The sequence below is a fragment of the Pongo abelii genome, chromosome 12 (genome assembly GCF_028885655.2).
Source record: "Pongo abelii isolate AG06213 chromosome 12, NHGRI_mPonAbe1-v2.0_pri, whole genome shotgun sequence".
NCBI classification, from domain to species: domain Eukaryota; kingdom Metazoa; phylum Chordata; class Mammalia; order Primates; family Hominidae; genus Pongo; species Pongo abelii.
The window spans coordinates 60,181,470-60,199,685 of NC_071997.2; the positions used below are offsets into that span (position 1 = coordinate 60,181,470).

The window sequence follows — 18,216 nt, forward strand, 5'->3', positions numbered from 1 at the left end:
CTCTGCTCTTCTTGGAGGTTCTTTCCAGCTTTAAACATGAATAAAGGCTAGGAAAGCCAGGCAATGATTCAACCAGCCCTTGTCACACAGTCATAGTTGCCTCATACCAGGATTTAAATATGGTCCCCTCTTTGGACTTTCCTGGCCCATGCACCCCAGATTTGTAGTAATCTGATTTCAGTGTTGTTTCCTGTTGAATTGTGTAAGTACTGGCATAGCTCAAGCAAAAGACACATATGAAAGAACTCAGAGATGTATTGGTTCATCTGCTTTTGTTTGGAATGAGAACAGTTATGGGGAACAGTGGAGACCTGAGCTCTTGGCATAGTAGAAGGATGTTAAAGAGACTTAACTTCAAATCTAGTAGCTTTGGAGTTAAAGAGACTTAAATTCATATCTAAGGCCTGCTATTTACTACTTTCTTTGTACTTACTACTTACTTTGTACTTACTACTACTTTGCTATTTATTTACTTTCTTACTCACATCTAGAAAAATAATAACCTATCTCACAGAATTATGTAAAAGAATCCAATAACAGTATCTAAGTTAAACATATGTCACTTAGCCAACACTTGGTTCTCAGTAAATATCTATAAATTTCTTTTTCTCTGTCTTATAATTTTACTTGGCCTGATCTGAAAAGTCCTTTTCAAAATGGACCCAGCTAGTAGAGAAAGGGGAAAAGGAGGAGGCAGCCTGCTCTGTGAGAGAGCAGGCCCTTAATGCTCTGTTGGTTTTCCTTGGAGGCAAGAGTTCTTTTGGGATCTGTTCTGAAGGCCATTGGTTTAGCTCATCTAAAAGCATGGTGTTCTAAGCAAGCTTGACAACACTGGCTTGAACCTGAAATATGTTTCTTTTCATATTGGCCCTATGTCCTCTTTGTGGGACATATATGTCAGCTCAGCTGGTGGGGAAAAGTTAGGACTGATAATGACCCTAATTAATGTGGTATACCGTGCCAATGAGAGAAAGCTCTGGGAATGTGAGAGGCATGTAGATCATGGGGCAATATCCAACATTCTCCTCTTTGGTCTGTCCTGTGTCCTATCCAGCTTCAAAACCCTATACAGAAGTTTCAGACTGATGGCCCAATGAGTGATTGGCATAATGTTTTTAAAACATCTAAATGTGAATGCCTTTAGGAGGATTATGTACTCTAGTTTTCCATAGCCCCCACTACTCACTATCATATTTCACCTGCCTGATTCATTCATTTGTATTGTGTGCCTGATCCCTAAAGGCAACTGAGTTTGAAAAACCTGCCTTATGATCATGTTTTAGTCTTCCTTGTCTCCTCCAACATTCAGTCAGCCTTCAAATCCTTCAGTCGGACCTGAGACAGTGGCCATTCCTCTGTCACCCTGTTGTTGCCATCCCAATCCAGATCCTCATTGTCTCAGATCTTCCTGACTACAAATGTTCTCCTCTAGTCCGTCTTGTATGCTACTGCCAAATTTATCCCACTAAATAAATTGCTACTGAAATGTTACCACTCCCTGTGGAATATAGATTATTTTTAAGTCCTTAGACTGAGAGTCAGTACTCCAGTACTCTGCATAGTCTAACCCCACCACTTCCTCTTCAGCCTCTTCACTGCTATTCCTTTATATGCCCTCTGCTTTCATCCAATTAGCCCTTGACAGAGGCTCGAAAGGGAATGGAGGAAAAGATCAGGCTTGGGAGTCAGATTGTTATGGGTCCAAGTCCTGACTCTGTCACTTACTGCATATGTTCCTTTTGGCCCATTCTTTTAACTTTTTTGGGATTTCTTTTCTTTATCTATAAAATGGAGGTACCTACCTCTTCTGCTGTTGATTTTCCTGGGGATCAAATGAAATGGGTAAGTAAGATAACTAGCCCAGTATGGCACATAATAGGTATTCAAGAAATGTCTATTTTCTTCTTCCTTTGAATACATCTCAGCTACTCCTATTTCTGCTCCTTTGCTTCCACTAGTCTCTTTGCTTGAAATTCCCTTCATTCTCTTCTGTTTATCTAAATCATGCTCAACTTTTTGGCAGACTGGAACTTAAAATATTTTGGGCCTGATTTTCCCTTGATCTGAATGCATATGGTACTCAATGCCTGGGCCCCTCCTTTGACCCTGAAGGACAAATAGCATGCTGGTGAACACTTTTTATCTATTTATTTAATCCCACTTATGTCCAAAGTAGACTTGAAGTGGCTCATTAAATTTTTACATGAAAACTAATTAGTAAATAGAATTGAAAGGAGGAAAATGAATTTAATGACAAAGGAAGCAACAAATATACCACCACTATAGGTCTGAAACTATCATCTTCCTGGGAACTAGTGTTTACTTAACAAAATGTTTGGGAGGCAGAACCCTTTAGAAATTTGAAGTTTATGGATGGAAAACAAACAAACAAAGATGATCCCTTGGTGGTCAAGAACCACTTATCTAATGCTTCTTTGCTGAATCTATTGATTAGTTCCAAAATTTGGCAATGAAATTCTGAGTTGCAATTTTATTCAGTCTCTAGCCTTCAAATCCAAGTGAACAAAATTGACTTTAAATGCATATCTAGTTGGGCTAAAGATCTTAAGAAGTTAATTTGTCTAGTGCTGAGTCTTTCTACCAGACTCAAGCATATTTCATAGGCCACGGAGAGCCTAGCTTATTCTAAATTTACCCAGGGTATAAGGACATTACCTGCTTTACAATCCCTTAATGTTAGGTATTTTTTCTTCTGCCTATCATAGGATGCGTGGGTTGTAATTTGTAATAATGACTCATATAAGGCAAGATGTAATTTTCTACAACAATGTTTCTTAATTTATCCATTTATAAAAAATAACTTGAATCATTTTCATTATGAATTTGCAGTAGTTTTCCCTGCAGGTTATCACCCAGTGTCTCCAGAGTTTTTTGATTGAAAATTCACTGTTGGTAAAAGACATTTTAAGGGCTTACCCCTAATATAGTTGTGTGTATAAAAATTTACTAATAAATTACAATTAGACATTGAGTAGCTGCAAAAGGTTATTCCCACATATAACTTTCTTCCCACTGCAGTCTAATAGACAGAACATTAGCATTACCTTTGAAAGTCTGCTTGTACATACACACATACTAATATTAATAATTCAAAGCACAATATGCACTTAGGTTAAGTAAAGTTCGTTTTTCATAATAATGAACACAAATAATATAAATAGCTTTTTTGATAATTTCAGATTTGGGGGACTGACTTATCAAATCTGATTAGCTTATTACTGTTATTATTTTATAATGTGGCTGATAAAGAGCTTCTATTATGATTAGGAGATTTTTGAGCTCTGCCATTTTCTCGATATTTGCTTACACTTACATTGTTAATATTGTCTTCACTCTGTGGTCTCTTTGCAGGGATTTTATTTAAGCCGCTTAGTCATTTTGTCCAGAGACGGAGGGTAGTTTAGTTAACAACTCAATAATATAGTCCCTAATTCACCCACCTAGGAACCTTTAACAAGTCACAGTATACTGAAAGAAAATAAACACTGGTCCGTGGCTCCTACCTTCTTCTCCTACAACATCTGTGGCAGCAGTTCCATTCAAAATTCACACCTGCCTGCTTCTGCCACCCCAACAAGGGACAACTCAGTCAGCCCATGACAGGGGCCTCCCATCCTCCCCTTGAACATGTATGTGTACATGGTTATTATCAGCCAGTGTGATAATAGGTTTTCCTTCTGGTCCCTGCAGCAGGATAGATGCTGTCATCAGTGAGAAATGGCCCTACAGGACAGTCTCTGACTCAAAGGAATACTTGGTGTTGGCATTTTTATTTGGGAGTCTTCCTCTAGGCACCAGCTGGTAACAACAGGAGAACTGAGGCCTCCCTATCTTTCTTTTTTTCTCTTTACCAAGAGAGAAAAGGTGAAAAGTTTAGACAGAAAACCTATAAACCCACATTTATGCGGCAAATAAATATTTCTCAGGGAGATGTTCCCTTTCAGAGGAAGCTGCTGATAGGGAATTGGTCACTGATAAAGAACTTAATGAAGCTTCTATCCACCTGGAGCTTGGCTGCAGGGAAAGCAGGGAGCTGCACAGCCACTCTTTGTGCCTTCGCCTACCTCTTCTTCTGCCTTCACTCAACTAGGGAAAAGAAGAAGAGGTCAGACGTAGGGCCAGGAACCAACCTGTTACTGGCCGTTGTTGCAAAGCTCAGGTATAAGCTTGACCCCCTTAATCTACAGAGATCAGAAAAACTTGGAACCTCTCTCTACCACAGTTCCATAGCCTATGGAAAATCCAAAGGCCTCCTCCAGATTTCTGTGAATCCATAGACACCTCCAGCCTTCTTGCTTCCTGCACTCCCAGTTCCATAGGGCAGTTCTGCAGCTTTCTAGGTGTGAAACAGCTTCTGCTCTGAGTTGTGCACACACACATACACACACACACACACACACACACACAGAGAGAGAGAAAGAGAGAGAGAGAAATCATTCACCCAAGCAATTGGGAGCAGAGTGGATTTGTCTAAAGACCAGGATTGAGGGGTTGGGTTTGTAAAGAAGATTGATTGTGTCATGAATTGCACAGCAAACAGTTTTGAAAAGTCGCTTATTAGATTCCCCAGGTCTCCAAACTTGTCTGGAACCACCATACCGTGAAGGATTTTCTTCTTAGCCCTTCTCACACATGTTAGTTAATCTCCTCTCTTCACATTCTGCCTCTCAAGAACCAGAATACCAAATTCCTTCTACCTTCTCTACTAGACATCTTGGCACCTTGGGGGTCTCACCAAGCAGGATATTTCCCCAAACATGTTTTTCTCCCATAAAATAATTCTTACGCCAGTTGTTAAGATAATGAATTTTATGCCATCTCATTACAATGGGAAGGGTCTCCCTAAAGCCATTTTTTTCTTCTTTCTTTACTAGGTATTAAATGTCTTATATCTGAGAGAATTTCAGAGCATACTGCCCTCCCTGCCTTGGATCTACAGGCAAACCTTTTCTGTAAAAGACGGGATAGTGGATATTTTAAGCTTCCCATGTCATATGGTCTCTGTCACAACTACTTACCTCAGCTATTATAGCATAAAAGCAGCATAGATAATTATGTAAATCAATGAACATGGCTATGTTTCAACAAAACTTTATTTACAACAGGTGGTGACTTTAGTTTTCCATCTTCTAATCTAGAAAAAAGCAGGTAGCGGCAGTGATGAGAACAAGCAGAGAAGTCTCTAGGCTAAAATGAATCTCCTTAGCTTAGCATATGAGGCCTCATTTGTCTTGGTTATTCCCAAAGCACTCCTGAGAGATCTAGCCATGTCAGATTCCTTGCTTGACACCCCCACCCCATTCTACCAGTCACCACCTACCTGGCTCAGGCTTAGATGCCCTTCTTTTGAACTTTCTTTATAACCTGTTAGAGTACCTGTTAGGGTATTCACATCATTCCGTATCAATTTATTTACCAGACTGATTTCCTCAAGACTAGAGATAACGTCTTAACATCATTTCATATGCAATACTTAGAAGAGTGACTGAGACATTGTTGGTACTCAGTTTATGTTTGTCGAAATAAGCCCTGCTTTCCATTTTCTACATTTGCCCAGATTTCTGTGTCAGGAAGTGCTCCTGAGGAGACACAGGAGGCAGACTCAGGATGCCCTTCTTTGAGAGGCCCAGCACCAGAGACAAGGAGTTGGAGGAAATCTTGGGCAATAAACACAAATGGGTCATTGGTCAATTCTATGCTTTTTAGTAGACTTTACAATTGTTCTCTTAATCTGCTCTCAGCTGCTGATAGAAGCTATTATGATTCCACATCTGAACCAGAAAAACAGATTTGGTGTCATGCCTGGGGTCACACTATCAGTCAGAGGACCCTCAGCCTTGGAGCTCTTTTTGCTGTGCTCTACTGCTTCCAAAAAAAGGCAGATGTGGATCAGTGATTATGAAAATACTTTATAATGATGTAATTAGTTTCATCCTGTCAAAGGCAGGGAGTGGACAAATGAAGCTTCTCCAGGGTTAGTGTTCTGTATGTTAGTGAAAGTGGACTGCACTTTATACAGTGGCCATGTTCTGAAGAGGTAGAATTTTTAGAATTTTTCTTGGATTATGTGTCAAGTGTCCCAGAAAAGCATGTTATTTGAAATCACTTTGTAGTCTATCCTGTTTAACATGAAGAATTCTTCTGGAATGTATATAAAGTGCAAATTCAGGTTTTCCTGCATCAAATTTACTTCAAGGATGCACCTGCTTTGGGAGCGCAGTTCTCTACAGGACTCAGTGTTCCTGTTCAAGTGAAAACATGCATGTAAAGAAAATCACCCCTGGGGAAGAGGGGTATGGCCACTGTCAGTGTGTCTTAGCATCTGTGTCTGTCTGCATGCCTACCTTAGCTCATACTATCCTTTGCTTCCCATGGAATCTTTGCAGGTTTTCTGGAAAGAGGAGGCTTTCTCTAACATGAGGTAGGCCCCATGCTGCCTACTAAGGCCCAGCCCACATGTCACCAAATATCTGCTGTGTTCCCAGTCACTAGTCATAGGTATCTTCCATTGGAACCTTGAATTCAAATGTCTGGGACTGGATTCCCACTCACCTATGATAGGTATCACCTCTCCTGTTTGATGCTTCCTTCTTCCTTATACAACTTTTCTTCTAGTGCCGGGCAAGAGGAGCCTAGGTTTGGTCCATTTGAATGTTTGATATGAGAAGCACAAAGTATAAGTCTCTCCCACCATCTAGCCAGTATCATTGCTACAAAATGTTAGCTAACCTATTTAATTCTGTGTGCCATGTCTTTGCTGACTGCCTGCTGAGAATCTAGCCATTTGATAGTCCGTGCTGTTGAGGAGTCAGAAGGAGAAAACATAATCCCCATCCTTGGGGAGCTCCTGTCTACATGGGAGATGAGGCTCATATCCCAAGAATTGGCAATGAAGGTAGGGTACATCCAACAATTCTCTTCACTCATGAATAGGCATGATATGAATTGATTTGGTAACAGACAGTCCAGGAGGAGGAACAAGCAGCCATTCTCCAACAGGCTCCACATTTCTATTTTCTGAGTTTTTTTGGGTAATCGTTTCTGCCAAAGAAAACTTAAGTACCCCCAGGATGGTTTGCTTGAATATTGCCCGTAATTTTTATTTGACGATTTCCTTCTAATCCTTTAGCCATGAGCAACTCATCCATCTGAATTATTTCTAGACTTGCTGCTGGAGACATGTATATTTGTGTACACTAACAAGGATCAACAGAGTCCTGCTTTATCCTAATAATAATCGCATTCCTAAGGTCGTTCCTGGAACTTTGCATTTGTTCTACTATTATAATGCTGTCTGTTCTCTGTCCAGTTAACTCACTGTATGGCCTTGGACTGGTTTTCACTTTGGCTTGTTTGGATTTTTCTAGTCTTTCCCAGCTACTCTTTCAAAAAAGAAAGTCTGTTCAGAGATTTGGCCTAGTCTCAGATGAGTATCTAACTCAGACAGAATCAATCAGGATTAAAAAATCAAAACAAAACAAAACAACAACAACAACAACAAACAACCAGCTGTGGCATCTTGGGGAGTGTGAGCCAACAAACTGTCTCTACCACTTGTCTACTTTGTGATTTTTAGCAAGTTGCTTATGCTTTCTAGTTCTTGGTCCTCTCCACTGTCCCCACCCTCCATGAAATCAGAATTACAATTTGAGTCTTACTAAGCCAAGGGAATTTTCTGAAAAAAACAAGGAAATATAGCAGAGGCAGCTTTAGAACTTTGCCAAAGTCCTAGTTAAGAGTCACACAGATAAAAGTTATATAGGAAGAAAAAGAAGTATCCTATCATAGTGGCCTGTTTAATATATAAACTGATTAAAAATGTCTCCCCTTGTCATATCTTTTTCCACTTACACACATTTTTGTATAATAACCAGTAATCACATAATTTACCATTTTAATTAACCTATATAGCTTATAAAGTATTACATCAACCACTACACTAGTTTAGTTCCCCTGTTCTATTAAATACCACAAACAGATAACTCTGTGTTTGAAATCAAAGCATCATTAATGATGGATTGAGTTTGCTTTTGATTGAATTAGCCTTAACACTTATCAGAATTTCCTACTCTAAAAATCTAACACTCTCCTATTCTACCAAGTTAACATGAAATGCTCCAAAATGTAGTGTCTGATCTGTCCCTTGAAAATGACTTTACTTACCTAGTTTACAAAAACCGCATTTTCATGAATAAATCAAGAATATAATCATTAATGAGGAATGAGCTTCTAGGGAGTGAGTTCTGGGATACACCATTACATGACAAAACAAAGCATAAAAGAGTAGCTATGATATACTACCCTTCAAGAGAGAAAGAGGAAGATATAAGAAGATATATATGTTTCTGCTCATTGGTGTAAAATAAATAAAAGAAGGATAAACCAGAAACTAGATTGGTTATCTACAGGAATGAATAGGAAATATGTAGAAAGAAGTGGGGAGAATGGGAACAGGTTGAGATGAGGAAGGAGTAATACTTCTCTGAGAACACTTTTTTATATTGCTGTTACTCTCAGAACTATAGTATTGTTTCACATACCACAAAATTAATAATGAAAATCAGCTGGAATGTGGGGGAATCAAAAATGGAACACAAGCAGTGAAAAATGAACATAGCTGAATTATAGAAGAAAAACTATGTTGAACCATATTGAAAGTATACTGAAACCATATTGAAAGTAATGACAAAGAAAATACTAACCTAAGTAACTTTAGAAATCAGTACTTTCTGGGGCAGGAGGATCACTGGAGCCCAGGAGTTCCAGACCAGCCTGGGCAACATAGCAAGACCTCATCTCTATAAAAATAAAAATTTAAAAGTTAACCTGGGCATAGTGGGGTGTGCCTGTAGTCCTAGCTACTCAGGGAGGTGAAGGTGGGAGGATTACTTGAGCCCAGGAGTTCTAGGCTGCAGTGAGCTATGATTGCACCACTGCACTCCAGCCTGGGCAACAGAGCAAGAACTGGTATCTTAGGAAAAAAGAAAGAAGAAGGAAAGAAGGGAGAGAGGGAGGGAGGGAGGGAAAGAAGGAAAAGATGTAGTCCCAGCTACTCGGGAGGCTGAGGCAGGAGAATGGCGTGAACCCAGGAGGCGGAGCTTGCAGTGAGCCGAGTGACAGCCTAGGTGACAGAGCGAGACTCTGCCTCAAAAAAAAAAGAAGAAGAAGAAAAAGAAAGAAAGAGAGACAGAGAGAATGAAAGAAAGAGAAAGAGAAAGAAGGAAGGAAAGGAAAGGACAGGACAGGCAAGGAAAGGAAAGGAGAAAAGAAAGGAGAAGGAAGGAAGAAAGGAAGGAAGGAAGGGGAGGGGAGGGGAGGGGCACGGTGGTGAGTTTGTGCCAATAACAAATGGACAGATAGATTAATAGCGGGGAAGAGAGAGTACTTGCTTACAGTAGAATGAGTGACAACTCATAAATGTGCAAGGAAGGATGGTGTTGAGAAATCAGCAGTTTGCAACGATCATAGTAAAGATTGGGTTATGCAAGAATCCTCACTGGATAACAGATATTTGAATGTCTTAAATCTTCACAGTCCCAAAGGAAAACATAATAACCAGATGTTGGAAGAAATCAGACAACATCTTAATCAGGTGATCAAAATTAATATCACCAATGAGGGAAAAATGAGCATTTGTATGCCTCCAGAGGTGATACCCTGAGGAGGACATAGCATCACTTACATAGTATTCTGCTAAAGAATTCAGTCTTGAATCTTATAAGAAGCCACTAGACAAAACCAAACTGGGAAAAAATGGAGGCAGGGGAACTGTATTCTTCAAAAATGTCAATATCATATAAGAAAAAGAAAAGTTGTATAAATATTCCAGATTAAAGGAAACTAACGAGACATGACAACTAAACATAATAGTCAATCCTAAAATTATATCATGTAGTGGAACAAAAATAAAAGAGGCTATAAAGGACATTACTGGGTCAACTTACAAAATTGAATATGGATCATATCAACATTAAATTAACTGAAGTTGAAAATTATACTGTGATTATATAAGAAAATATTCCTAATCCTTAGGAACACTGAAGTATTTGGGAATAAAGTCTCAGTTTACTTTGAAGAAACTCAAGAAAAGAAATAGCATATGTGTACATGCATGGGTGTATGTGTGTGAAGAGAAAGAGAATTCAAGTGCTGGAGCATGTGGGGTAGAATATTGACAGTGGATGGATCTGGATGGAAGCAATATGTTGCTCTTTATGCTATGCTTATTCCTTCAACTTTCTGATAAATTTGAAATATTTCCAAATGAAAGATTTAAAAATAAAAAAGAAACATTAGTGGTCACTAATGATGATTGAGTGTTCTTGCAGGAGAATTTATAGCAATCTGACAAGGTTGTTGTATGTGGAGAATCAGGCTGGGAGGGTCTGATTGACCTTGCAAGTCAGTCTGGAAATCAAAGTACTATACGGATAAATAGGCCTGCTGGTTTTCTTGGCCATTCATTCTAACACCGTTTTATGGAATCCAGTAGAAGTGTGCCTCCAAGCAGCTAACTTAGTTAAGTACCCTCAGAGTTCACTCTCTGTCCTTCTGTCTCAGAGAAGGCCATATGACCTAGCTTCAGGCCACCCTAAAAGACTGTGGGAAGCAACAATGACCCGGAGTGTGATCTATAGGCTCATGGTGGTTGAACTTAATAGAGTTATGTAGCTTCCATGACTGTAGTGGAATAAATTAGATAGCTTGTCATTCCAGAGCTCTTAGGCTCACCATTGGCATTGACTTTGGCAGGAAGACAAAAATGGAAATCCTTATGATGGCAGTGGCTGCCCTAAATGGCCCACCACTGCCATCATGCTGGCTGCAGCAGGGAGGCAAGACCGGGGCTACATACTCCATGGAGCTGGTGGGAGCTGGGGAGCAGGCAAGAGCCCTGCCCTCCTGGGCACAACTGCAGCCACCCAAACCACAGCTGCAGACCCGGGCCTCCTGCTCCACGGAGCAGGCAGGAACCCAGTGCTCCACCCCCAGCACAGCTGCAGCCACCCAAACCGTGGCTGCAGACCCAGGCATCCCTTCACTCTTGGGGGCCTGGGAAGGCCCTCCCTGCCCTTGTAGGCTTGGAAGTGCCTGCTCCCACTGCATGGCTTCTCCCTGTTGTCAGTGCCACTCCAATCTCGGAGCAAAGTTGGGGCCAACCCCAGGTGCCATGAATGGGAGCAGAAAGCAGACAGGTTCCTGGGCAGAAGGGGGCAGGTCCCCAGTGATGCCTGACCTTCAGGCCACAGAAGGCCTGAAGGCTTGTGGCCAGGCTGCCAGTCCCACAGACCAGAGTAGGGACTTGGCTGCCTGTGGACCAGTTGGCATGCACTTCCTCTCCTCTGAGGCCCATAAAAGCCCTGGGCTCAGCCAGAGCGGAGGAGAGGACAGAGAGACAACAGGAGGACCAGCTGCAGAGAGGAGCCACTCTCTCTGCTGATAGCTGAACACTTATCGAGACAACCTGCCTGCAGAGAGGAGCAACCCTTTCTGCTAGAAGCTGAATACTTGCCGGGACACCCTGGCTACTGAGAGGAGCTTCCCACTGTGGGTCATCTCTGAGCTGTTCTATTGCTCAATAAATCTCTTCATTTTGCTCACCCTCCACTTGTCTGTGTACCTCATTCTTCCTGGTCGCAGGAAAAGAACTTGAGACCCACTGAATGGCAAAGCTAAAAGAGCTGGGGTAACACAAACATGGCTGAAATATGCCCCCTGCTTGCCACATTATGGGTGAAGAGAAGGAGAGAAGAGCTGCAGCCCTTTGTAGAGCCCAGACCTGGGAGCTCCCTGAGCCAGGGCTGTGACTCCCTCTTTGGGGCCCTGTGTTTCCTGGCATCTCCAAGCTTCTGGGTGCTGCCACATTCCTGGGTGCCATCCAGGAAAGCTGCATGCAGTGCACCTGGTCCAGCTTCATTCTCACAGAGAATTGGTGCCCATGCTGGCACCTGGAGCTGCCCACCCCATGGCAGCACCCAGCATGTCTGACTGTGCAGTGGCCGGACTCCATACTTACTCACACACACCCCTTGCTGCTCCACACCTGACTCCAGTGTCCCTGGCAGGCATGAGCTCAGCCTCCCAGGCCAAGTGGGTGGAACAAACCCAGTGGGCCAGAGCAAAACTCAGGCAAAGGTGCCACTGGCCACAGGTTTCCGGCCAGAAAAGCGACACCCCAAAGATCCCATAACTTAGAGCTAAGCCATGAACTTCTCTCCACTGTCCACTAGTGACTTCTCATGTGTCATTAACCACAAATACATGGTAGTAATTAGCAATAAATCTGAAATACTAATACAATTAATTCCATCACAGAAATTAGGAATTCATTTAAAAAGAAGGTAGTTTTATTACATGCATGTATATGTCCATATAGGCTGAAAAAGTAATATCTAAAATAGCTTTAAGAAATGGTTTTCCAATTAGACTTTTCTGATATTCATTCACTTTTCTTATCAGCTCCTCAATAGGCAAATAGTAAAAGCCTTCCTAGGGGTTTTTTTTTTTTAATTTGTGAGAAAAATTTTAATTGAAAAAACGCTATCCTTTTTCATAGTTCTTTCCCTAGGAGTTGCAGGAAAACATAGTGAAATGTGTAAAGCACAGTACTGAAAGAACTTTAGAACAAGGGGTACTCTCAGTACCTGTCGTGGTCCCAGGAAGCAAGTAAAGTGGAGCTGTCTTGAGTGGTCTTTGAAGACCGCAGGACAGAAATGCTGATGCTACAGTGTGGCAATTCCTCAAGGATCTAGAAACAGAAATACCACTTGACCCAGCCATCCCATTATTGGGTATATACCCAAAGGATTATAAATCATGCTGCTATAAAGACACATGCACACATATGTTTATTGTGGCACTATTCACAATAGCAAAGACTTGGAACCAACCCAAATGTCCATCAATGATAGACTGGATTAAGAAAATGTGGCACATATACACCATGGAATACTATGCAGCCATAAAAAAGGATGAGTTCATGTACTTTGTAAGAACATGGATGAAGCTGGAAACCATCATTCTCAGCAAACTATCGCAAGGACAAAAAACCAAACACCTCATGTTCTCACTCATAGGTGGGAATTGAACAGTGAGAACTCTTGGACACAGGAAGGGGAACATCACACACCGGGGCCTGCCGTGAGGTGGGGGGAGGGGGAGGGATAGCATTAGGAGATATACCTAATGTAAATGATGAGTTAATGGGTGCAGCACACCAACATGGCACATGTATACATATGTAACAAACCTGCACATTGTGCACATGTACCCTAGAACTTAAAGTATAATTTTTTAAAAAAAAAAGAAAGAAAGAAATACTGATGCTAGAGTAGAAAGTCAAGGGAAATTCTCTTCTAAAGGATAACTCTCTGAGGCCTTGGGTCAGCAGAAGGAAGTGGGTCAACTTGCCAATGAAAATAGGCATGACCTGAAAATGGCCTGAGGGGCCGTTTGGGACCATCCTGGCCCAGACCAACCAGTGTGCCTGTCTCTCCCCCACTCCTTCTCTCATCTCTAAAATCCCTTTCTTGGCTGAGGGTGTAGGGGCTTTTCTCAGTTTTAGGTTTGGGACTTCAGCCAATTGCCATCCTGCTTCAGGAAGTTCATAACAGCTATTCTAAGAAACTGGATGAAGTGGAGACTTGGCCAAATAGGGCAAGGCCCATACTGCCTGTTTGCCCAGCTGCACAGTGAAGACAGACATGGAGGAAGGTATGCCTAGAGCCCAGGCTCTGGCATTGGATATGACTGCACTCTTGGCCTCTCTGCCTTTGTTCTGCACAACCAGCCATCTACTTGTCCTCATCAGCACTTACCTATCTCCGGGAAAGGGAGAAATGGAGAATGTCTTGAGTCAAAAAGTACTGTGAGGGTTCTCCCTCTATGCAGTGATATGAGTCTGGGACTGTGCCCCTTCTAGAAGCTTTTATTTGTTTGTTTTACTTAGTTACAATTTTTGAATATTTGTTAGCGTGATGTCTGAGGCTAAAACTGACTGGGAAGGAAAGCCTTTGACAAAAGTTTAGTTTCTCTCAGTCAAAATCTCCCCAGTGTCAGAACTCAGCTCACCCTCAGAAAGCTCTCATTGTCTTTTCACACATCTAGCTCTTGGCACTTCTCTTTAACACTCATAACCCAATTCTAGCTAGACTCTGTGTCTTCAATCATGGGCTAATCTACTATGGCCCTGATTTCATCTTCTTAGCCTGTGACTGCATAGACGTAACACGTATTGCCTCTTATAAATGCTACATGATCCATTTACGCCTTGTTTCAGTGTTTCTGTGTTATCTGTGTGTCCTATTTGTATATAGGCATGTGTATATGTCTGTATTACCTAAGTCACTTGGGCTAAGTCAGTACAGCAAGTCACAAAACTGATACTTGAACCCAGACCTTTTAACCTTGAAGTTCAAACAATTGCATATGTGGCACTGGACTACATCCACCTTTATTTGTTCTTTGTTGAATACTGAGAATGGTTCTTGGCATGTGGAAGGCATTTGATAAGTATTTATTAAATGAGTAAGTGAATAATTATTATGATATTATTATCATATTTGATTCAGTCCTGTGTTAGTTTCTTTACAGGGTTGCCTCTGAGAGCTAACTGCTGGCATATAGTCTTAGCAACGTTTCCATATTGCTTATGGCAGAGATAAGTCTGCCATCTAATGTTTACTCATTTATTTTCTTGGTTGAAAGAATAGTCTGTAGCTGTTCTTTTTCTTATTATATTTTAATTTTTATATATCTAATTTATTAGCTGGTAGTGAAGAATGATGGTTTCTGGAATCTTGGTTTGTCTTGTCTGTCTGACTGATCCCTGGGGTGGGGTTTGGATATTTTACAGCTTTTGGATCTTTTCATCCAGTGGGATTGGTCAACCTACCTTGCTGACTATGGTCAGCCCAACTGCAAGTACCTCCGGGTAAACCCAGTGACTGCTCTGACCCTGCTTGAGAAGTGAGTACCTAGTCCAGTGGTCTGTGTTGGCAGGTGGGGAGACAGGGATTGGGGGTTGGCATAGAAGATAATTTTGCCACTGCCAATACCTTGAAAGATAGCCTTGTTCTGGAAGTTGCCATAGGCCCTGGGTGCTGTCAGCAATCTCAATCACTGGACTTGGCAGGCCAGTCTTCCTCCTGTGGCTTATTAATTCCTGAGCCCCCAACAAGCTAGGCCAAGTATGGATCAGAATTGGACTCTGACATTACCTTCTAGTTTAATGGGTCTCTTACTAGTGTCTCTTACTAGAGATGGCAAGAGAAGAAAAAAAATGGCTTGGTTTGGGGCTCAGGCCAGCCTGGTGAACAGAATGAGGCTGCCCTAGTCATCTGGGGTATGATGACGGATAGTGCAACTCCACAGAACAGATGGCTTCTGTGGTTCCTAGTAGAGAATCCCTGGAAATTATTTAGAATTATTGAAACCTTCATCTGTTCCCAGCTCCCACCCGCTGCCAGACTGAGCTTTGTTGTGCTGACTATCCCAACAAAGCTGTATTGGAGAAGGTGTCTAATTCTTGCCTTATGCAGTCACTAGCCTGCAGAGGGTTCCCTGCCACAGAGCTGTAGCCTCTCTGAAGCAGAGGTGCTACCACTGAAAGTAAGTTAGGCAGCTCCAGGAAATCTCAGGGCTAACAAATATGTCACCCAGAAGCTGGGAAATGCTATGTATTACAGCCTGGCTCTGGCTTTGCTAATCTATTAGAGAGCTGGCAGGTCAGAGACAAAGACCCATATAAAAAGGCAGGTTTCTCTTGAAATCTGAGAAACTAGTTAATCCCCAGCTACTTGGAAGAATGCCCTGCATCTAGGCGGTGTAGGAAGTCTACATATATGGCCAGTCAACCATGTCTCAAATCCTAGGAAGACAAGGCTCAGAGTCCAGGAAGTCAGAGTGGAGCCTTAAGCAGAAGGAGAGGTCAAAGTCTATCCTTCTTACTATGTAATATGAAAGGGGGAGAAAAGGGGAAGAGGTGAAGGGTAGGCAAGAGCATGATGCAGGGGTATGTATTTGGAGCCAAGGGACTAAAAACTCAGACTGCAGTTTTCTCCTGACCACGTCAGAGATTGATGTTTCCATTTTAACTTTGTTTCCCATGGTTCTCTCTCCCACTGACCTTCCGCCCTAGGATATCTAGAGAGTAAGTATATTATTCACTTGGGCCTTTTCCATCACTTTGAGGCAAGTCCTTCTGGTTTCCTCATTGACACTAATGACTACACTAAAATCCCTAGCCTCTGAGTTGTCCCCGCCCTGACATACTAATCTACTAAACCAGCCTGGTGCCAACTGGCTGGCTGCCTTCTCTATCCTTGGCCCTTAGAGTGACCCTTGGCTTACTAATTCCTTTGGGGCTGGGAGTGGCGGCAGGGATTTTCTCCCATTGTGCCAGGTAAAGGGTTGTTCCTATTCAGCTTCTTGGCACACTCAATACTCTTGCTAGTGTGAGGCCTGAAATAAAGCCCTGACCAAAGGGAGCTCCTCAGCAGCCTCCCCTACCTCTTGGTGGCTTTAAAATCTAGAACCCGCATCTCTTATAGAAGACCCTTTATTAGAGGCAAGGCTTAATCCCACAGTTCTTGGTGCCAAGCTGAAAGAAGGGAACATTTTGATCTTTGAGTTGGTGCTTAAATGGTCATATTTAATGGTCATATGTGTCCTTCAAATGGGCTCTGGGATTCCCTTCAGTTATTTACTTCTCTCAGCAGTCCTTTACTCAAACTCTGTTCCCAAGAATCTCTGGTCTAGGAAATACTGGCTCATCCACTCCCTATGGCTCAACAATAGTCTAAAATAATTAGCCTCTCCCTACCATTCTGGAGCGTTGGCCAGTAAAGAAACTATGTGCTTAGCCCTAGCAATCAGAAGAGTTTAAAAGCTTCCTTCCAAACACAGCAGAGCAAAGGGCATCCAGATCACTACAATCCGTATCTCCCAGCCTCATAGGAATTGACCCCTTTACCTGACCTATTCCTGCTTTTCCACAGCCAGCTCTACCATCAGATCTTGACTCTCCTTTTCAACCTGGCCCTTCTTAGCAGGGTGAAACAGAAAGACAAAAGACCTGCTAAAGACATTTAGGGAAAAGAAGTGGCCCCTGTATCATTGAGAGGTGGCCATAGCTGTTAATAAAGTAGAACAGGATACTGGGCTTTCAGAATGGGATGGAAGGTGGGAGGGCTGACTTTTGTTTTTGGAGCATTCTTGAGTAGAAACCAGCAGGGTACTTGAGTTTATCTTTACAGTGCCTCGTTCCAACTCCAGGTCTTAATGGCCAAGAAATTCTAGCCTTTGTGGCCAAAGACTACCCTCTTTCTCCTAGATATTACAGGAGCTTCCCTGTGGGAGCTGAAAGCCAGTGGGCTGCCTGTCTCTCAGCTGCTTCCAGGAGTCATGAAATTAATGATAATGTAGGATATTAAACTAAATGCCCTATGAATATAGGAAGTGGTTTTCTTCATTTCTTTTTGTTTGTTTTGTGTTGTTGTTAATGTTTAGATATATTGTATACCCAGCAGAGGAAAGGGAATCTTTCTTTGGAACTATCTAAAACTAGGCCAGTTCTACAAACGTAATTGTGCAACTAGTGTGTTAGGGAACAAATACAGTAATTATCAGAGTCTTAAGGACCCTCGTGCTTTCTCTTCAACTAGCGCAGTCACTTCCCCTTCTTCTTCCCCTCCAAGCACAGGCCTCCACATGTGGGTGGTCGTACCTTATATTCAATGTTCTGAGTTTGCTTGATGAATAATTCTTTTTTTTTTTTTTTTTTTTTTTTTTTGAGACGGAGTCTCGCTCTGCCACCCAGACTGGAGTGCAGTGGTGAGATCTCGGCTCACTGCAAGCTCCGCCTCCTGGGTTCACACCATTCTCCTGCCTCAGCCTCCCGAGTAGCTGGGACTACAGGCACCTGCCACCACACCTGACCTAGTTTTTGGATTTTTAGCAGAGACGGGGTTTCACTGTGTTAGTCAGGATGGTCTCGATCTCCTGACCTCGTGATCCACCCGCCTTGGCCTCCCAAAGTGCTGGGATTACAGGTGTGAGCTACCGTGCCCAGCTAAAAGAATTCTTAATTAGTTTGTGGCTATCACTGTTAGCCAGAGCCATATAGCTGTGGTGCTCATTAGAACCTTCTTGCCACATATAATGCCCTTATGGAATATATATATTGTAAATTTATAT

The 18,216-nt window shown here is 42.1% G+C and overlaps 1 protein-coding gene across 4 annotated transcripts in view; it reads left to right on the top strand.

The window, feature by feature from the left end:
• EXOC6B (exocyst complex component 6B) overlaps positions 1-18,216 on the top strand; it is a 660,637-nt gene that overhangs the window by 637,613 nt on the left and 4,808 nt on the right. For 2 of the 4 annotated variants that reach the window (XM_054545544.2, NM_001131582.1), the window contains 1 exon segment: positions 14,876-14,988. The exons of the other annotated variants lie outside the window; for them this stretch is intronic. In XM_054545544.2, coding sequence (XP_054401519.1) covers positions 14,876-14,988 — 113 coding nt within the window. 4 annotated transcript variants of the gene reach the window in all.